The 21,991-nt window shown below is 45.1% G+C and overlaps 1 protein-coding gene across 2 annotated transcripts in view; it reads right to left on the bottom strand.

The window, feature by feature from the left end:
- Positions 1–4,057: 4,057 nt before the first annotated feature.
- MTHFD1 (methylenetetrahydrofolate dehydrogenase, cyclohydrolase and formyltetrahydrofolate synthetase 1) overlaps positions 4,058–21,991 on the bottom strand; it is a 56,300-nt gene continuing 38,366 nt past the window's right edge. For both annotated transcript variants that reach the window (XM_037125911.2, XM_037125913.2), the window contains 12 exons: positions 21,425–21,501; positions 20,721–20,861; positions 18,954–19,022; positions 18,582–18,693; positions 18,344–18,483; positions 16,024–16,065; positions 13,407–13,507; positions 12,410–12,587; positions 10,056–10,163; positions 9,368–9,520; positions 6,089–6,182; positions 4,058–4,298 (listed from right to left, as the gene is read on the bottom strand). In XM_037125911.2, coding sequence (XP_036981806.2) covers positions 6,093–6,182; positions 9,368–9,520; positions 10,056–10,163; positions 12,410–12,587; positions 13,407–13,507; positions 16,024–16,065; positions 18,344–18,483; positions 18,582–18,693; positions 18,954–19,022; positions 20,721–20,861; positions 21,425–21,501 — 1,211 coding nt within the window. In that variant the 3' untranslated portion in view covers positions 4,058–4,298; positions 6,089–6,092. The remainder of the gene's footprint in view (positions 4,299–6,088; positions 6,183–9,367; positions 9,521–10,055; positions 10,164–12,409; positions 12,588–13,406; positions 13,508–16,023; positions 16,066–18,343; positions 18,484–18,581; positions 18,694–18,953; positions 19,023–20,720; positions 20,862–21,424; positions 21,502–21,991) is intronic.

Below are 21,991 nucleotides of genomic sequence, written 5' to 3'. Positions count from 1 at the left end.
ATTTATTTGTACACATTGCTTTCATTAACACCTATGAAAGGTGTTGCTGTAAGAGCTGACTTGCGCTGGGTTTGATAATTCCCTAGGAGGGCATTCCTGGGAACTCCAGCTGCCAGGACCCGCTCCCCCTCCTGCCCCTCCCAGGCACACCCGGACGGAGGGCCCACTACGGTGGGGGAAGAACGACTGAACAGCAGCAGCTGCACTTAACTCCTTTCCACAGGATCATGATCTGTGGGAGAGTAAATGTTATCCAGTTTTATCTGTTTTCTGTTATGTTTTTTTCTGGCAATATATTTTCCCTTCATAAGATTCTATACTATAGCTTTAACTGAGATTTTTAACTGTTAGGACACAACAGCAAAGTGAATCCAAGTTGTCAAGATCTTAAATTCACAGATAAGAGAGTCAAGAACTATAAAACAAGAAAACTCACAAGCATCTAGCTTAGTTGTGATTAAGAATTTAATTTCTTCATTCATTCAGAGGGCACCAGTCTGTGGAAATGTCTTTTATATCCCAGATGGGTTGCTAACCCTGCTCACTTCCGGTTTTGAACTTTAAACAAACCTAAAGGAATCCACACCACCCGTAATCAACTGAGATGCTACTACCCACTGAGGAGTGAGTTTTCTAAAACCTACGAGATCTGGGATCTGCAACAACTGCAGGGAAGAGTAGGGTGAGACAGGGCAGCCCAGCTGTCTTATTGGAAAACAGCTGGAAATGAAATGAGGGACAGGTTAAAAGAATAAAGGTCACCTTGATGACTTGCAGATCTCGTTCCACTTTTTTTTTTAAAGAAAAAAGATTAATGAAGGAACTGAAGGATGATTTGAGGAAAGAGATGAATTTTGTATTTGAAGGGCAGATTTCTTTAAGGTATATTATAAATAACTCATCCCTGACCTCTACCCCCCCCCACACACACTGACAGATATGGTACTATAAATAAAATACCACACTGTGGTTTTTCTTTAGATGACTAGAATTGATGCCATATTTTGGTTTTGAAAAATGTATCCCGTACCTCATGCAGGAGTGAAATCCATCATCTCTGAACTCACTTAAGTAACAGGGAGCTGTCACCCTTATCGTTGTCTGTTATTCCACTGGTAGCTTTTCATTATATAATGAGAGACAGGCTATAAATATCTCTCCAATCTGATGAGAAACCATCCTACCTACAGCTTATCTTGTTAACATCACCAAGTACAGTGTGCCAAGGAGCTCACACATTTACCTGATCTCTACTGATCATACCATTTCTCCCATCCTGTTCCTATCCACCTACAGCCTGGATCTATAGCTACTCAAAATAGCTTACAACTCTTTGGTGACAATTCTCACATTTTAGAGATCTTCTGCGAAAAAGTCTCCACCCCTTCTTCCTTGGTACACCATTCAATGAACCTGTGGCTCCAGTTCTCTGGCAGCTGGATCTGTTCCTAGGCACCACCAGGGCCGCAGCAGCCAAGACAAACAGCAATTCTGCTGTATTCTGCTTCACTTAACAGCACATGCGTGCTGTCTCTCTTAAAAGTGAGTGTATACACATCTTCAGTGCATAGCAACAGCTTCTGAGGTGCAAATCAGAGAAGGTGCCATCTGTTTGTCAGCAATATTACAAACATGGGGAGGGAAGGCATTAGCAATCCAGAGAAGGGTAAGAATGGGCACGGGAGGCCAGTTATCTGCAAGGACCCTGAGCCCCCAGGTGAAGGCACTAGACCCTCTCTGGCAACACAAACTAATGTGTACCCCAAGCACTAATTCTGCTGTAGGTTTTGAATGCAGGTCTTCAATTAGCCAGCAGTTATTTTTTGTTCTTTATGCTTTTTATCACAGCTCTTCTTTTCACGGATTAAAGAACCAATTCCACAAACCTATGCCACCAATTGCTTGGCAGCCTTCCTAGCCTCTTTATTTCTTCCCTCTGCTTCTTCCACTTTTCATTATCCTGTCCTTCAGAAGGGATGTGAAATGGGCACCGCTTTCCATCTGTCACGTCCATTTCTGCAGGAGCTGGCAGGGGCTGTCTTCTAGGAAGAGCTCTGAAAGGTGGAATGGTGGCAAAGAGCAAAGCCTTTGCAGGCAGATGACCGCAGTTCATCTGGCAGGCAGCAGCAGTGAAATTTTGAAGTTTACCTTTTTAAAAATGGAGATATAACCTGATTTACAGATTTGTTCTAGTATAATTTATCTCCATACATTTCAAACCAAAGGTCAGCTCTCACTCTGAAGCTAGAAGTCATTCTTTGAGCCATTAGATCTCTAGGAATTTATCCTATAGTTGCTTTGACACAGGTTGCAAAGATACATGTGGTATGGGAACATTCACTGCTACATCATTTAGAATAGCAAGAACCATCAAACAAAGGGAAGTGTGTACTGACAGGGTTGTTTAAATACTACACAGCATAAGAAACAAGATACACCTCAAACTGCTGGTCCTGTAAGTGATCTAAGATATATTGCCCAGTAAAAAAAAACAAGTTGTGCCTGACCAGTGTGGCTTATTTGATTAAGCACTGTCCCCCAAAGCAAAAGGTCGCAGGTTCAATTCCTGGCCAGGACACATGCCTGGGTTGAGGGTTGTCCCCAGTTAGGGCATGTGTGAGAGGAAACCAATCAATGTTTCTTTCTAACACTGATATTTCTCTCCCTTTCTCCCTGCCTTTCCCACTCTCCAAAAACAAATTAAAATATTTAAGAAAACAGCAAGCTGTAACATTTGAATTTTTACTGAAGGCATATTATAGTTCTACTTAGGAGTTTCTTGCATTGGCAATGGTTCATTCATTCCAAGCAATACCTGGTAAAAACATTTGCGTTATTTATTGCACTAGAGCTTCGTTTATAATCTTTGGCTTATAAACCTCCTCCTTCATAAATTGTGTTTATCATTCCTATCAACATTAAGGATTTAAAACCACATGGCTTTTGGTGCCACGAGGAAGCTTAAAACCTTTAAGATGAACTTCCTTAAAAATTCTGTTTTAGAGAGAGGGGAAGGGAGGGAGGAAACATCAGTGTGTGGTTGCCTCTCCTATGCCCCCTACTGGGGACCTGGCCTGTAACCCAGGCATGTGCTCCACTGGGAACTGAACCAGCAACCCTTTGGTTTGCAGGCTGGCACTCAATCCACTGAGCCACACCAACCAGGGCTAAAATGATCTTTAAGACATCATGTCTGACAACAGACAGTTTACGAGCTGAATTCTCAGCAAGTCCCATCCCAAATGAGGTTTTATAGGACACTTAAGAAAAAAAAGGAATCAGAAACAGAGAGTCCCGTGCAGACAGGGCCTGAACGGTGCTTTGGAACAGGAACCGACACCCCGAGTGCACCATGCCAGGCAGTGCAGACACCGAGCGGAGGAGCTGGGGCTCCGCCCTCAGGGCCCCGCTGCCACATGCCCCCAAAGCAGCACCAGCGTTTATTTGTATTGTAACACATTATGTTGCAACAGTGATGTGAACTGAGGGGACTAAAAATAATAAAACCAAGGACCCCAGGAAAAATACGGCTCTGCCAGCACCAGTGAGGACGCAACACCTACTGGAAGGATCCACTTTGGGAAGACAAGGGGGGAAAGCGAGGAAAAAATGGGAGGAGATACAAGATAAAAAGCAAGAAAAACGGGAAACCATTGGAGCAAAACCATACTCTGTGGGGAATAGTAGTGCCCAGGCACACGGAAAAGTTCAATAAATATTTGCTGAACCAATCGAGCAGAAAGGGCTGGCCTGCGGTTAGTGCTCCACGCCCGGCCTTCCCTGAGGACTCTGAAAGCTGTGACGGACACGGGAATCCCAGGGAAGTTCAGGAAAATGTCACTGGATGAGCAATATTTTACCAGGGTTACAGAAAAACAAGACTGGAAAGGTTATGGTGAAAAGGTGCCCCCTCCACCCCCTGCTGTGCCCTCCAACGCGAGCACCGTTTCCCGGAACACAACAGCCCCGGGGAGCATTCGCTGGGCACACGGGCTCACACAGGTGGTGGATACTGCAGCAGCCTGTTAAGGCTATAGTTCGTATTTAAACACCAAGACAGCAAAATTACTTTCTTTTATTCTGTGAGAGTTCAGTCAAGTAAGTAGGTATGTGCATGATTTATGTTAATTTGGACACGAGGGGAATGAAGACCAAAGGAGAGGCTCTGGGGAAGCTCCCACTACTTTCAGAAGATCTTCGGGGCACAGGCTGATTTCTCTTGAATGCCCGACACCCCCGACAGTAGGCTGAATACCTACTGGCCTAACTTTCAAACTTGTTTCTTAAAGATGGACGATCTGAAAGGAAAAAGAAACAGGAATGTTTTATCTACTGGCTGAAACATCTCCTCTTGCCTTCCATGCCGCACCGTCAACCTCTCGCATTGCCAAAGCTGTTAACATTTACATCCTTCCCCACAACTCTCCCAGGGCTGGCCCAGAGGCTTGGAAACAGTGCACGGCGTTGACATTATGGCGGTGTGACTACCGTCCCAGGCCAGGCCAGGCATGGGCCAGGATGATCTTTCCAGCATCACACCTGCCCCCGGCACCAAGCACCAGTCTCTCTTCTATGTAAGCAGTTTTCCCCAGTCCTCCCTCCCCCTGCTCCACACGGACTTGTGACCCTAGGGCACCCGCAGCTGTCAGGGGTCCCCTCCATCACTGTCTAGATCAGGGTTTGGGCTCCTGGGAACCATGGCTTCTTTTTTCAGTGTTTATTATTTTTTAAAGTAACATGTTATTTAGCTTCCATGTCTTGGTGTGTTTTCCAGTGTTCTTGTGATTGACTTCTAGTTTCATAGCATTGTGGTCAGAGAAGATGCTTGATATGATTTCAATCTTCTTAAATTTATTGAGACCTGTTTTGTGTCCCAGTTTTCATTATTTTTTTTTATTAGTTAAGAAACATTTATTGAGCATTTTCTCAGTTTTCATTATTTTTTAAATGGAATTTATGGGGGTGACACTGGTCAGTAAAATTGTATGTTATAGGTTTCAGGTGTACTCTCCTGCAACACACCATCCGATATCGCACTGTGAGTTCACCACCCCATGTCAAGTCCCCCCCACATGTCCTCCTATTCCTTCGTCTGCTCCCCTACCCTCCTTTCCCTCTGGAAACCACCACGCTGTTGTCTGTGTCTGAGTCGTTTTTCTGTTTTTGCTTAATCCTTCACCATTTTCACCCAGCCCCACAAACGCCCTCCCCTCTGACAGCTGTCAGTCTGTTCTCTCTCCATGAGTCTGTTTCTATTTTGTTAGTTTATTTTGTTCATTAGATTCCACATACAAGTGAAATCATGCAGCCACGTCTTCCTTTTTCTCGGTTTATCCCCCATTTCGCTGGAGGACACCGCTAACTCCCTTCCTAGGAAGAGATGCGAGGAGCCCATACGTGTCTGAAAGCACCGGGACAGATTTGGCGGGGTGTAAATACAGGTGGCGAGTCACCTTTCCCTGTGAACTCAGAGGGTATTCCTTCATTGTCTAAAAAGCCTCTTATGGCTGATAAGACAGGTTGGTTCAGTCTAATTCTTATTTTTTCTTACACAAGCAATGTCTGGAGAAGGATTTTGAGGATTTTCATCATTGATGTTTTTGAGATTTCCACTGGATGTGTCCAGAAACGGCTCATCCATTGTGACAAGTACTTGGGGCCTTCATGCAAGACCTAAGAACTTCTGTTCTGGCTGTTTCCTTCTCTTTTCTACTTTCTAGGACATTTACTCAACTCCCACTTGCAGCCGGTCTATTCAGAGTGCACCAACCTCTGCTCCTCCCGTGTGCCATCTAGGAGGAACCCAGAGCCCCCTGGGCTCCAGCGGGGAGGCCTAACTGACATTGTGGTCCCTCCTTAGTTCACGAGGCAGTGGCATTCTCCCCTCACTGCCAACCTGTGATGAGCTGGTCTTCCTCCAAAAATGTGTTGAAATACAAATGCTTTATTCATTGGTTTACTGCCAACTTTCATCACTACCCCTCTCTCCTCAGTGATGTCTAATAAGGCATCACTTTAGCTGGAGTCCAATAATTCATAAATATGCTTCATAAAGAAAAAGGCAAAACTCTTACCAGAAACAACTCACCTGTTTAGAAGAGGCCATTCACCTGCTCGGTTTTAGGGTCCAAGTCAATGTCGTAGAAACAGGGCCGGGTAGGGAGTCCGGGCATCGTGCTCATCTGGGAGATGTGAAACGGCACTAAGAATACAGTGATCTCGCTTCCCATGCTTCCCCCGGGTGGAAAGCCCGAGGCACGGAGACTGAGTATTATTTTATAGTTGTGAAATGGCACTCCTCTCGTTCACCCATTAAAAGCAAAGTCACCGCTCCTGTTATGACCTCAAAGAGAAACCCTTATACCCGTCAGCAAATCAAATGCCAAGCTTCACTGTCACCTTCCACACTGACATTTGCAACAAAAAGGAGCAGGTGCTGAGGAGGCAAAGGAGACAGTTGCTCACTTCCGCAGCCCTCACTCCCAAGAGCCGACGGAGGCCCGGGGCTTGTCCGCTGTTCAATACTGTTTCATTAGTCTGGCGGAGATACCCACATTACTTTTGCTTCAACAACGCAACACTAGAAATTCATATCCTTCAACTTGGGCCAAGACATTTCCTACATAATGCAGATGGTTTTACAATTACTATTCTTCCTGGTCCAAACTGGCCTCCTAAAACTGAACCTGGAGTGCTTATGGCTTATATCTGCACTTGCTTCTTTTCTAAAGAGTTGGCTTTGACAAATATCTACCTAAACGCGAATTCCTAAGGTTTATGTATGAAAATTCAGTACATTTTATCTGTAACAATGCCCTATATAATGAATATATACAAGTTCCAAATCAGATCTAAATAGGAAAAAGTTTAAGCTGAACTTCAACAATTTAACTATAAAAATGTCATAGAAGAGGATGAGTTGCTTTCTGTAACATGAAACATCTTCTGACCTGTGAGTGCCAGTCTATACTCCCCAGAAGACACTAAGGATGTGACGTCGGTCTCTATTCTCAAATTCTGTAAGAAATAAGCCACTGCTGGGTGTGGGGAAAGGAGGGGAAGGAATGGATGAGTCCTCAGAGCTAGCAGAAAGCCTGAAGGTGACATTACAAAGGACACATGTCCAGTGACGTGGACACGCATGCATGAGCACGCTGGCAGAAGATGCTAATGTCGGTCCTCAAGATAGTCATTAGGATTCTCAATATTTACATTCTTATCCAAAGAGGATTCCCCCGCAACATTAGTCATGTTGATAATCAGAAAATTTTAAAATAATATTTAAAGCCCTCACATCTTGAATTACATAAAACTCTCATATCCTGAGTCTCGTTCAGGCTGCAACTGCAATTAGGAGGTGTTAAGAATACTGACTGCTGCCCTGACAGTTGTGGTTCCGTGGGTTGGGCGTCATCCTGTGAACCAAAAGGTCACTGGTTTGCTATCTAGTCAGGGCGCAGGCCTGGGTTGCGGGCCAGGCACATGGTTGGGGGCGAGCAAGAGGCAACTGATCGGTGTTTCTATCCACATTGATGTCCCCCTGCCTCCCTTCCCCTGTCTCTTACATGAAAAAAAGAATAGCGACCATTTTTCCTGGCCAGGAGGCTAAGGTGGCTGGAACATCATCCTATACACCAAAAGGTTGTGCATCCAATCCCAGGTCAGGGCACATACCTAGGCTGTGGGCTCAATCCCCAGCTGAGGTGCATATAGGAGGCAGCTGACTGATGTTTTCTTACACTGATGTCCACCCCTCCCCCACCCCCTCTCTCCTTTCTTCTCTCTCTAAAAATCAATAAATATATCCTGCCTTGGCTGGTGTGGCTCAGTGGATTGAGCGCTGGCTTGCAAACCAAAAGGCTGCTGGTTTGATTCCTGGTCAGGGCACACGCCTGGGTTGCAGGCCAAGTCCCTAGTAGGGGGCATGTGAGAGGCAACCACACATTGATGTTTCTCTCCCTCACTTTCTCCCTCCCTTCCCCTCTCTAAAAATAAAATAAACATATCCTCATCAGGTGAGGGTTAAAAAAGAACAGTGACTGTTAAGCCGTTTAGGTTATGTGCAGAAATGTCTTGGTTCAAGCGGCCTCTAATGCGGGAGTTTGTTCTAGATGACAGAGTCTTGAGCTGGGCAGGGTGTGCTTCTCTCCCAACTACAGGCCTGACCACTTTCAGTGTGGCTTTCACAGGTTGAGTCACCTCTCTGCACACACCATCCCAAGTGACAATTCAGACTGCAGCTATTGCTCTTTCAGCTGGCAGCTGCTAACAATTTCTCCAGAAAGAACACGTTTCTGCAACATTCGAGGGGCTGGGTAACTGCTTTATTGTCCCCATTAAATGGGAATTTCTCCAAACCCCAAGGACTGATGGGCATCATAACAAGGCCAGACCTGCTCTCTGCAGAGGCTGAGGGAGCGCTGGTCTGTAGGCACGTGTCTGACCGCCCCTGGTAAGTGATGATGCGGCCCCACACTGAGAGCTGAGAGGAAATGGGTCACATCTTTAAGAATGAGCCCACGGCCAACATCAGCAGAGGTGAAAATAGGATTCGGCTGTAATGCTGCATACTTCTGACTCCACAATGCCGCCTCCTACCGCGTTCTTACTATGTTAAAATAATATAGCTCCCAAAGGAGATCTGTTGGTTTCTTTTTCGTTGCAGACTAAGTTAGCTTAGTGTTCCAATATCGTCTGCAGGTAAGCACAATCTGCAGATAAAGGGCACAGGTGGACTAAGGGGGAAACCTGGGCACAGGGTCAACGCTAACCCTGGGACGCAGTAGATTCAACCTGCAGTTATGTCCTTAAGGGTCCCCTCTACCTCCCTATTTGCAATTTCTCTCCTTTAATCTGCATAGAATCCACAAGATTAAAAGGCATTTGATAATTCATCTTGAAGTGTAAATAAGTAACCCCACCTTTCACATCTACAGAGTTCATGAAAATTTTAAGGGGGAAATCTTTACTCAAAAACTGAATTGCCTGAATTTCAGGCATAAGCTCTAGGCTCAGCAGGAAGACCCAGGAGGCCTTCTTGTTCCCTATCTCACAGGACCAGCTTAACCTGTGAAATGTTCCCAATAAATGTCAGTTGTGATTCTATTTAAGCACTATCACAGACTATTGATTAGGCCCATCCTGGCTTCAATCAAGGCTGCATTGTAAGAACTGTTTTTCAGTACAAGCAATCATGGCGTCATCCTTGAACTGACACCAAGATAGTTCACGCAAGAGGATTATTCCTAACAGGCCCAACTCCTGCTCTCTCCTCACCAATAAACTCTGCTCATCTGACATCTGCTTGATGCCTTCACATGAAGTTAAGGACGAGAAGCACCCCTCTCTGCCTGCAGCACTCACTCACCGTTCCCACCAGGGGGTACAGAAAACCTGCCCCGACACTGGCACGAATGTCACGAATGGGCAGGACAAAACCGGTGGGTACACCTTTTTGCTCTGGATTATGAGACAAGGACAGGTGGGTCTTGGCCATGCAGATGGGCAGATTCCCAAAGCCCTGGGGAGAGAAGGAAACAGAAGCGGACCAATGAGAAGCTGACGCTGCAACCCAGAACATCTGGGCATCATGATGGCGAGCGATGTTCAACTTGTTTGAAACATCTATACTCCCGTTATAGCCACCTCCACCCCCATGCCCTCTGGCTTAGTTACTGTAGATTTTTTAAAAATCTGTTCGATGAGGGAATACTCATACCAATTCCAAAAGTAAATGTTTTATTTTCATCTATATAACCAATTAAAAGTGATGGTTTGGAGCAGACATGACAATTCAACCCAAGACAGACTCTCAATATTTTAGTGAGACATTCTGCATTTCCTCATTGCTTTTCCGCACACTGATATACCACCCACGGAGATAAAGAACTTGGGAGTGGACCACCTACTCCAAACTCACTATTTCAGAGGAAAAGGGCTGCTGCACAGAGGAAGCAAAGCAGTGGGTGCTTGGCTGGGCTGGGAGAACACTGGGATCCCTGACTCCAGGGCCTGCTTGACCAATAGTTGAAAGAACAAAACCAGCAGACATCTACCTGCTTCGTGTAGACTTCTGCCTTGTGCTGAGCTTCAGGGAGCAACTCAATGTCATCTGCCCCGTAGATCTTTTGCGCGATGATCCTGATTTTATCCTCAACTGAAAGCTAAAAGGCAGGAAGAGAGCGGGAGACCTTGAGTAGGACTTGGTCGCATTCCAGGTCACAGTCTCCAAAAGGCCCAGAAGATGTTTTTATACACATATACAGATATGCAAATAGCTTGAGGTTTATTGGGTTAGAAACTTTTTTAAAAATATCAAGCCCCAGATTTTATAACTGGAAAATGTCCCACAGAGGTAAAGTTACTGTGAATGTATTTAAGATCCCACTAGATACATCACAAACAATACTGCTGATTACCCACAAATAACTATCCCTTCCTAAGTAAAAAGTAATGTTCTATGACTGGAGAGCAGTCTCCTATCGAAGCAGACCTGGGATACTGTTACAAAATAGGACAAGCAATATCCATCCACATAACTCCCAGTTTGTACATGAGAGGCAGATGCTATCCTTAACACAACATACTGATTGCTAATTGCTGTTAATTAGGAAAAAAGAAACAATCTGGTGACTTCTGTGATCAACGTGTAGTAGGAGTGGTGTGAAAGGACATGCCTCCTGTGGCACCTGAAGCAAACGGTGCAGTGGACGGAGGCCAGAGGTCTACCATGGGGGGCTCCATTCCACAGGGTGCGTCCTCCAGGGGCCTGGCTTCCAATGCTGCTGAGCCCAGGTTCGCAGCAGAGGGAGAAACTGCCTGAAGGAAATGGGAAGGAGAGCTGCTCACAGCTAACTTGGATGAGCAAATTCCTAAAAATAAACAATCTATCTGACTCTATACTCCCTAGCAACTAAGACTAAGGGAATAGATTGGGGTGAGTTTTGTTTTTTGAAGAGAATAATAATCTATCTATAAGAATAAAATTCCCTTTTGAACCAAACAGTGATAATTTATGAAAGGGCTTTGCATTAAGGATGCAAAGGAATAAAGCGACTATTCAATTATGGTTTATAAAGATGCACCAGAGATTACTTTCACATGCACCTTACAATTGGGCTCTGTAAATGCCAAGGAGCATTCTGAACTTCTGAAGCAAAAGTGCTTGGTTGAAGGGTGATTTAACACCAAAAGATGCTGAATAAGACAAAAAGTGGCAGCTTCCTGTCTATCAGAGCAGAGCAAAGCTCCAAGCAGAAATGGCTTGTAAAGAAGTCCCCGTTACCTGACTTCGACCAGGTCTCTTGCTCACCTGCAAAGCCTGGGGTTCCTAACAATTAGCACCATGGGTGGGGGCTTTGAGAGGGCGCCTATAATTGCTTTGCATCTGTGTGCAAACCTGTGTTCATGGCCTTTCCTAAAAGATCATTGGCAAACAAATTTTCAAACCAGTCTGTAAAACTAAAGCTCCATAGGAAAATGTCTGCGTAAATGGGGAAGTGTCAACTAGCTGTCAGAGTGTTGTATCTGTGAGAGGCAAAGAGAAACCAAAGTACATTAAAAGTCAAGAGTAATAGGGTTTCTTCCTTCTACCTTTCTATGGTTATTTTTGAAAGTCTATGATTACCTTTTAAAAACCAAGCCAAGAACCAGCCTAGAGAATACAAGCAGCGTTAGCTACCACATCCATCCCATGTTCCTAAAGAAGTCCCCAGTTGTGGGCACACTACTTCATGCCCAATCACATCCTGAAATACAGAGAAATGAAAACAAAACACAACCCTGAAAGCAAACAACCTTTCTCTGAACTAACTTTATACTTTACTGTATGCAGAATAAGCAGGGCTTCTGCTAGGGCCAGACATCATGTAGCTACTCAAAGGTGGAAAAGGTGCTAAAACCCACTGGGGTGTGTGGTTTTACACCCGAGGGCTTCTCTGAACTTGAGGTAGCCCTGTACCAAGAAGTGGTGAGCTCAAGAGCACACTGCTCCCCCTCATACTGGGAAGCAGCTGGAAAACTTATCTGAGCATGATGTAGCCCCTTGCCGATTCGCCCTAATATGGGTGGTGCTTTGGGTTAGAGCTGTAGTGAATTACACCCTTGGTTCTATAAACGACCCCTTTCTCTTTTTGGCAAACAAACTATACTGTGAGACTCTCCAAGTGTTAGGATGTGAGTCAGCCTCCTGGGGTAGTCTTGCCTGGGCCCTGACTCTGCAAGTAGGCAGCAACACGTGTTGGTAAGAAAGTCGTCTGGAGTTGAGCACCCAGGCTGAGGTCACATAATTCACCTCCATGGGAATCAGACCCATGGGGCTGAAGCAGTTAAACATGGGCTCTCAACAGAGGCGCCACGCAGAGACCTCACTGCGCTTTCATCGTTCTTTTGCATACACCAAAGAACCCACCTTGAGGTCATAGAGGAGCTGGAAGCTGCTGGGTGCCTGAGCCGCTCTCTGGACAGCCTGAGCCAGGGCTAGGGCACCCTTGCCCCCTTCTGCCCAGTGAGTACATTTCACAGCGTCAAAAGCCCCATGTTCTTTGGCAAGGTGGCTGACAAGGTCCAGCTCGGTCTCTGTGTCTGTCCTGTAAAGGCAGCACTTTGTGTTAAAGCACAGGCGATGCCTGGAGAGGACAGAATCTCTTTTTGCCATTAAAACCCATGTGAATTACCTGCTGATAAATGGACACTAATCAAGTAACATTGCTTGGGTTTGAGTCCCAGCTCCACAATTTACTAGCAAGGTGACTTTCAGCCTGGACTTCCACGTGGGTAAAATGGAAATAATCACAGCACTTACTTCACTTGGAAGGTTATGAGGCTTAAATGGTGGATACATGCAAAGTACTGAGAACAGGCACATCAAAGGCACATTAAAGGCACATCATGGGAACCAATAAATACTCGTTTTTTAAACAATTTTGCTTCCCATTCTGCTGTGGTTAGGCCATTATAACAAGACCAAATCAGCATTACAATATGTAAACAACCCACGCAAGTTCTCTCTTGCAGGAACACTTCCAGCTCAATGCGTTCGACTCTTTGTCAAGACAGCATCCCACCAGGCCCAGTGAAATAAGGAAACTTTGTAGGGTTTGACCCTGTCAGCTCAAAAGGCCTCTACAGACCAAACAGAACATTCAACTGCAGGTCTATGTGACCCACTCCACCTGGTGGAGAGTAAGGGGACCCACGGGAGCCAAACCTGACGGTGGACCCTCAGCAGGTGAGGTGACGAGTTCCCTGTGCCATCTGTGGTGTCCACCATGTCACAGACGCCCTGAATGGCCCCCAAGCACAGACTTACAACCAACAGGAGTAACTGAATCCAAATAAAGCTAAAAGCTCCAGGAGATGTTTTCTGACCATTTCCACAGTCCCCTTGACTGACACTTGGCACTTACTTGAATGCATTCACGGCCACCACTACTGGAACTCCAAACATTCTGGCATTTTCAATTTGTTTCTTCAAGTTGCTGAAGCCTTTTTCAACCAGCTCCAGATTCTGTAAAAACAATAGTGCCAGTGTTGGTCCCTCTGTGAGGTCGGAGAAAGCACAGCTGCAAACAGTTCCAGGTTCTTCTGAAAAGGGGACCTGTCTCCTCAAGCCAGAGCTGCTCACTATCAGGACGAGCTGAGATGAGAGGGAGCAGATCGGCTGTGCCCTCGCACCAGTGAGTGCACTGTGGAGCCTGCAACCCCGTGCCAGCCTCCCCGTGTATGACATTGGAGCGGACTGTGCCTGTGTCCTGAACACATGAGAGCTGGCGTCTTTGATGTCATTACACTAGATCTTCACAGCACACTTGCTGTTTAAAGGGCCTTAAGTAAATTATAGGTATAATCCCTGTGTTTATAGACTTTAGGTACGCATATAATACAATGGTACAAGCTAACTCAGCTGTGCACAGACCCTTCCATCAGAAGAGAGAGGCCAGCTCAGTGCCTGGCATTCACTGCACAGCTGCTGCAGGTACTGTCGGAAACCATGAAGTAATCACTGACGCTTCCAAGGTTTTAATGAATTCGACCATGAACCTTTACTGGGGACAACAGAAAACAAGGTAGATGCCCTCTGTAAGAAGCAAGTAGTATATACTTTAAAGAAATAAATAAAGGAAACATACTTTTAAATATGTTTAATGCAGCATTGCTTACAGCACTGAAAAACTGAAAACGCCAGACATCCTTCCATAGAGGATTTATGATATACACGCTCAGTGAATGTGTCCTGCAGATGTTATGAAATGGGAAAGAATCTGTATTATGTGGAACCTTTAAAGATGTATTCAGTGGCAAAGCTAAGGAGAACTTGATTCCATTTTTGGACAAATACAAAAATACATGTATAAATACATAAGGTTTTCTTAAATGTTGAGAAATAGGCACCGAACTGTTAAAAAGACTCAAATCACATACTATTAAGAATAAAATTTTAAACAAAGGGTGTGTAACTAAGCTTAAAAATACATTAAATATTTAAAACATAAAAATACAGTTGTATATCAAATTATATACACTGGATCGCGAGCAAAACCGAGTAGTCGTAGCTCTTGGTTTGTGGATTCCATGAAACAGCAGAAAAATTAGGTAAGTTAGAGGTAGAAAACATCGGAGATCCTTATAAACACGATTTACACTTTTTTCCTTTGATAATTGAACACTGAGATTAGGATTTAGCTGATATTCTAAAAAGCACTGCTAATTCTTTACTTCTAGTCACATGAAAACCAATGAATAGGTAAGAATGATTGAGAACAGTTTTAAGTAAGTTAGAATTTCTTAAATGAAGCTGCCAGCTGGGCCAGTCGGAGGCAGTCATTCTAATCAGACACGGGAAGGCGGCGGGGTGGCAGCGGGGCCAGAACTGCATTCCTCTCCTACGCATGAATCAGACAAATGACCATAAAAGGCAGATCAGAACTCAGAAGATGGGCAGCCTCAAGGCACTGAAAATTCTTTTCTAGCTGCTTTTGAAATACTTCATTTGGGGCCTAAACAGTGACTCTGAATTACTTGACAAATGAAAAGATCCCAAAAAAGGCAGAAAAGTTGAATTAGTGATAGCAGCCGACCTTACTATCTCATTTGAGGGCCTCTCTCATAACCACCCCAAACTGGCTCTAGAGATGTTTCTTTGATGGTAAATAATATAAATATGAAGAGTTCAAGCTCAGAACTCTTTGAACTCCTGCCTGATGCCAAAAACCAAATCAGCTTATAGAAGCTTTCCCTAGAAAAACAATAAGGATGCTAACTATATCTTGGCCCTTTAATCTGGATTTAAACCTGCAGAGGAAAAAAGACATTTCAAAACAGGTCCAGATACACCAAAGATGTAGGTTCAGTCCCCAGTCAGGGCATGCACAAGAATCAACTGATGAATGTGTAAATAGAACAAATCGATGTCTCTTTGTCTCCCTTCTTCTCTCTCTAAATATCAATGTCAAAAACATTTTTAAAAAGGTCCCCATATTTGCTTCTGACTTGAATGGCATTTGGGAATCAACCAGCTAATACAGGGAAGATGAGGAAACTTCCATTAGTCTAGAGCAGGGTTTCTCAACCTCGGCACTACGAACATTTGGGCCAAATAATTGCTTGTAGTCGTGGCGGGGGGTTATCCTGTGCACTGTAGGATGTTCAGCAGCATCCTAGTCTTTCCCCACTAAGTTCCAGTAGCGTCCCCCATGAGTTATAATGGTCAAAAATGTCATTGTCAAATGTCCCCTGGGGGGTAAAATAGCTCCCAGTTGAGAAACCACCGCTGCTCTAGGGCAGTGGTTTTACTGATACCCTACGTGGGGCGATTCTGTCTTATGAGGCACTTCTTCCCTATTTCATTCAATTCCAGCACACTGGAAGTTCAGCACACTGCAGGCCCTTTAAGCATCCCCTGTTCTCAAAGCAACCCTGCGTCACAGGGATACCCTCACTCGTCTCCAAATGAGCTGGGCTGAGATGTGCTGATTCAGAGTGCGGTACTTTCTAGGTCAAGTAATTAGAAATGACTGAAGTTACCTCCTCTATGTAAGCCTTGGGAAGAGGTAGTCCAGCAGTTACCTGGAAAGAGAGGAAGCAAAGTCAGAGGCACTTTGTATTTACAATTAGGTACCAGCTTAAAATGGCGTCTGCCATAGTTCAAAGGCCGGAAGTGGCATGCTTGGGGGATATACAGCAGTAAAGGTCATTTCCTGCCGTAAGGATTTAGGGCGTTATGAATAACCCACAGCACAGAATGAAAATGACTGCTTTGGGGAGAGTGGGGACCTTTGTGGTGAGAAAGGACAGATCTATGAAGGCAGGGGGCAGGGGCAATAACTGTGGTGAGTGATGTGCACAGCAGTGGGGGTGGAAGTAAAGGTGAGCGTAGGGAAAAAGCCATCTGTGTCAGTTCTGCAAAGGCCACCTTGACATGTCTGCCAGTGGAGTCTGTGGCAAGCTCTGCAACAGGATCATGGTGGTCTGCAGAGCCTACTCATGCCTTGGTGGAGCCAAACTGTGATGCATGAGCACCACAAAGAGCAGGGAAACACCACCAGGATTCTCTTCCTCTATCACAGAGTATTTAAAGGTCAAAATACTTCATCAGTGAAGTTCGCTCTTACAGAAGGACCTGGTGGCTTGGCCCTGGGGCATTCACAGGAATGAGCATGGGGGTAGAGGTACTGATGCCAGAAACCCTACTGTGGGCAATGGACAATGAATAAGAAGGCTTCAGTTTTTCAGCTTGGTCTGCTCCCATTCCTCAGAGAGACTACAGTGTTCCAACTCCAAAAGGGGCCATGAGGTGACCTGAGCCACCTCGTTCTGGGCCTACATGTAGCTCCACAAGGCAATGTCAACAGCAGGTCTGGCTCCTTGGCAGAGAGATGTGCGTGCATAACCTCCTCTCGGTGCTGCCCAGGTTCAGTTCCTGGCATTACTTTTTAGACCATGAGATCAGGAGAAAAGGAGGTGCAAAGCTGTGAGAGTGAGGGGGTGCAAGACAGAGAAGTGCTGACTGCGACTGGGAAGGAAAAGGGAGTCCTCCTGCACTGTTGTGGGGGGCGGGGGGTGGTGACGGTGGCGTGTCCAGACTAGGAGTTGCTTTTGGTACCTCAGGATGATAGGAAGACTGGAGAGGTGTGCTGGGGTGTGTTATGGCAGAGGTTCCCACATTGAGGCCTGGGGACCCAATCCTTTCCTAGGGCCCACAAGGTCAAGACTATTTCCATAGTAATTCTAACATATTACAACCCTTTTCATTCTTACTCTCTCATTGAGTATACAATGGACTTTTCCAAAGATTATGTGACATTGCCTACTACAAAGGACCAAATGCAGATGGGAACCCAGCAGTCTTCAGTTAAGCCAGGTACTGAAGAGATCTGAAAAAATGTACAATGCCTAAATTTCGTTTTGAAAAATATAGTAACTTTTCACTAACAAAAGTTATCTATGTTAATATGTAATTCAGTTTTAATTCCTAACATAATAAATGTCAAAAGATAGGACCCACCTAAATAAAAGTTCTTTCTGGCCCTCAGTAATTTTTAAGAGCATAAGGGAGGTCTGAGACCAGAACACTTGAGAACTGCTATACTGATCACCACACTCACAACAGCGATTTGTTCTGCAGGTGAGCGAGGTCTGACTTCCCAAGCTACAGGACCAGCTCCTACAGGGCAGGAATTGAGTACTTCTTCAAGTAATTTCTGAACACTGACTGGCACCACGTCTTCACACGCGGGCACTGAAGAAAAGGTGCTAACATAACAGTATAGCAAGGGAAATTCCTAACCAATAGGGATTCAGGAAAACACAAAGTTCACGTCAGAGCTGAACATAACCAGCCTGACCTGTGCCCACAGGCAGTGCTGAGCTTCTCTGCCACTGTCCCTCCCTCCTGCTCCAGGATGTCAGTGGTCCCACCCAGCGTGCACCTCTCCAGAAGGGACTGGCCTCTGTCTCAGCTCAGTGGTTTGGCTAGCTGGCTGCCAATGTCACTGCTCAGAGGGAAAACGGGACTGAGATTTCACAAGAACAGTCTGAACATACGGAGTTTTTTGTGGGCATAGCAAGCACATGTCCTCGGGGGGATTTAGATATTATCAGATGTTTTCCTCAGCAAGGCAGGCCACAAAGCTAATTTCAGCCCTCTTAAAATCCCGAGAGTTGGGAGTGCTTATGTGTGAAAAGGCAGCTAGCACAAGGGCTTCCTGAACATCCTGGCCAAAGGCACCGTATTAATCCTGAGGATAACAGCCACTTAATGAAGAAGCAGGCATAAGTCATCCAGCTTCCCTTTAGCCTTTAGAACATTCCTGATGATCAGACTCTTCCTACTCCTGCTGCTCACCGTGGGGCCGCCTCCGTGCATTTTAAGAGCCCTGACAGTGGCAACGAGCACTACCACGTGAGGGCGGAGACCAGAATACCGGCATTTGATGTTGAAAAACTTTTCCATTCCGATGTCGGCTCCAAATCCTGCTTCAGTCACTGTAAGTGAGGAGAAAAGCAACTGTAAAAATGCCACCCCCACTCCTTTGATGTTAAAAAACATACTATCTATTCAGTGACTGTGCAAAAGCACTCACCTACAAATCCTTCGGGGCCAACAAGCTTGAGAGCAATCCGGTCTGCAATGATGGAGGAATTCCCATGCGCGATATTAGCAAACGGCCCAGCGTGAACAAACACTGGCGTGCCCTGTGGGAATGAAGGCAGTGTGAACGAACCTGCCCATCCTGCTTCGGAGTGGGCTCACTGTCAGTTGGAATCCAAAAACAAAAACCAAAAAGGTATCCCAAAGGGTTAAATATGAAGCTGCCTCTTTTATGACAGTAATGTCCTAATTGCAACTGTGAGAAAGAATAAGAGAGAGATGAGCAACTAGAAAAGGTCTTGACTCCCCCAAAGAGTGTGAACACAGAAAACTGACCCGGAAAGGGAGCAGGCACTCGGCTCACCTCTAACGTCTGCATGAGGTTGGGCTTGACTGCATCTTTCATGAGCACGGTCAGCGCACCACTCACCCCCTGTAAGACAAAGGCATGAAGTGTGGGCTCCTACCAGCAAAAACCCAGCCCTTTGAAACAAACATTCAACACCCTTAGATCTTCCTTTTTTAGTCATCTCGAACCAATTAGTACTTTCATCTGAAATAGACCATGCATTTATTCCTCTATTTATTTTTTCTGGATATACTCTGAAGTTACCAGTTATTTTAAGTAGAAAGAACAGCTAGAATAAAAACAACACTCCCATGTAATTTTTGAAAAAACATGTAACTCTGGGAATATGCATGGATAAGGGCAATCCATTTTAGACTAGTTTACAGTGCAGAAATGCTAGTTCTTTGAGTGCTAAATTCTTTGTAAATTTGGTGTCTGCACAGAAATGGCCACAAACCAAATTCAGTATGTGTTTCCCAAAGCAGAAACTAAAAATTTACCCAGGAATTCAATACCAAGTCTTAAATGCAGGTCCCTTTTCAAAGCCCTGCAACCACAGCTGAACAAAATGGTAACAAAGTACAATAAAACTATGGATCTCAGTTATATTAGATTTTTTAAAAGATTTTATTTATTTATTTTTAGTGAAAGGGGAAGGGAGGGAGAAAGGGAGAGAAACACTGATATGAGAAAGAAACATGGACTGGTTGCCTCTTGCATGCACCTTGACTGTGGCACCCAACCCACAACCCAGGTATGTTTCCTTGACCAGGAATCAAACTGGCGACCCTTTGCTTTAAGGGCTGATGCCCAGCCAACTGAGCCACACTGGTCTAGGGCCAGTTACATTCAGTTTTAATAAGTTTCTGCTTTGGGTGTGAACATTTGAAATAATTTTCTTTTTTACACATATTAACTGTCCAAACAGGATATTAATGTTTTCCCCCTTTTCTGAATTCACCGGATATACTGCTCACTTAATCACAGGTCAACCATTATGGTGTGTACCAACACAAACAGACCATTAAAAAATTAATCTAGCCCTGCTGGTGTGGCTCAGTGGATTGAGCGAGGGCCTGTGAACTGAAAGGTTGCTGGTTTGATTCCCAGTCAGGGCACATGCCTGGGTTGCGGGCCAGGTCCCCAGTGAGGGATGTTGGGGGTGTGCGAGAGGCAAGCGAATGATGTTTCTCCCCCCCTTCCCTTCTTTCTGAAAATACAAAAAAAACCTTCAAATTAATTAATTAATTAATCTATAAGATCATCTCACTTTAAACCTCATGTTATCATGCAGACAGTTCAGAAATAAATCAGAAGTAGAGAACTAACCTAGTGGGACCATCAGACAACTAGATGATGAGTTACTCCCAATGTGGTTACCAGTGTGGATAAGGTGGTGGCCCACGAACCTCAGGACTAGAGGCCTCTGTGCAGGGAAGCCGGTCCTGGGGAGAGGCCAGGGTGTGACTTCAAGCTCAGCTACTGAGGGCCTCTGTGAGACTATGGGTGTCCTCTGCAAACTGAAGTCATAGACCCACTTTCAAGAATATCCACAGCTTGAAGATGTTGTTCAAACCATCAGAAACCAGTGGTCTATTAGTGGAGCACACTACCTATTACTCACTATGAAGTACGTTTTATAAATTGCATAATTACCCTGTCAGCAAGGAAATCATACTGCATTTATTAGTTAACTGCAGCATAAGCTGTGTGGTTAGGAACTGCGAGACCCTAGGACAACAGACACGGGTGTGTCAGAGGCTCACAGTGCCGGGCACCCACCAGATCTTCGGTGCTGATGGGCTCCCCTTTCTTGCTGGACGCCACCACCATTTTGCTCAGTCTCTCTCTCATGTCTTCCAGGGAACTGGTCAGGGCCAGGACAGCCATGATTTCACTGGCCACGGAGATATCAAACTGGGCCTGTTGGAAGGAGAAAAACACAACAGGGCAGGCTTCGTTGAACAAGAACAGTGTACTGCAAAAGTGAAGTGGATAAAATTACATTAGTACGCAATGAACTTAGGGAAAATAATTTGTGATGAACTATTCCAAGACCCCGAGTAGTCCAATTTTACAAATAAATATTCTAGTGGGCTAACGACGCCAGTGAAAGCAGCTTGTAATCCCGTAGTGAAGGTTCCCTAACATACAGGGCAACAACACGGAAGCCCTTACACTGAAGAGTCACACTACAAAAAGGCCACGAGAAAGAGGCGATTTCAACTGTGTGCAGAGGTATTCACTTGGGGCTCTCCACCTCCAGGAAAAAGTGCTGAGGGAAAAACACACAGGTGACACATGGGATTTATTGCAAAAGCTGTCAGGAGTGCTCAATACCATACACCCACACACTTCCATTTTAAAAGGGAGAAGGCAGAACAACACCTGGCAGATCGGTCGGGTGGGAGCCGAGGGAGGAGGACAGAAGGAGCAAGGATTTGGTTCATCTCAACTAATTTATTTAAAAAGGAACAAGCCGTTACCGTCCGCGTGTGCCCTTTCTCTGTCGGAGCCTGTCCAATTGTGATCTTCCTCAGGAATCGATCGTTGGTATCCAACACTACAGCAGAAAGAGCAGGCAGAACAATGTTCAGTAAAAGGGCCATAAAGTCCAAGGAACCAGCCCACTCTTAAGGCAACAAGTCTAACTGAATGTCCGTCTATTAATACTCGATTCCAAAACTGATGGCAAACCTAGACTGTGAGTTCAAATTAAGAAATGATGTTCACATATCATAAATCTACAGGAATTCGTTTGAAAGAAATTTGGACTGGCTTGGTTTTATTCTCTCTGGAGAATCCACACAGCTAGAAATCTAGAACCTCTTTGAAAGCACATTCGATCTCACAGGAGAACAGCACGCCCTTTGCCAAAGGCAGAGGTCGTTCTGCGGGATCACTCGCTGACCTTACCCCGTCCTGAGAAATGCAGGGCCTTTCGAAGCATGCTGGGAGACAGACCTGCTGTTTCCTTCAGCACAGAGAAGAAATACATCTATCCAACTGTCCCTTGGAAGTGCTGCAAAGATCAACTAATCTTACTTCAATCT

This window comes from Artibeus jamaicensis, unplaced genomic scaffold (assembly GCF_021234435.1).
Source record: "Artibeus jamaicensis isolate MK-2021 breed Jamaican fruit bat unplaced genomic scaffold, CSHL_Jam_final contig_851, whole genome shotgun sequence".
NCBI classification, from domain to species: domain Eukaryota; kingdom Metazoa; phylum Chordata; class Mammalia; order Chiroptera; family Phyllostomidae; genus Artibeus; species Artibeus jamaicensis.
The sequence above is the reverse complement of the archived record's forward strand: the minus strand, read 5'-3'. Positions and strand labels throughout refer to the sequence as shown.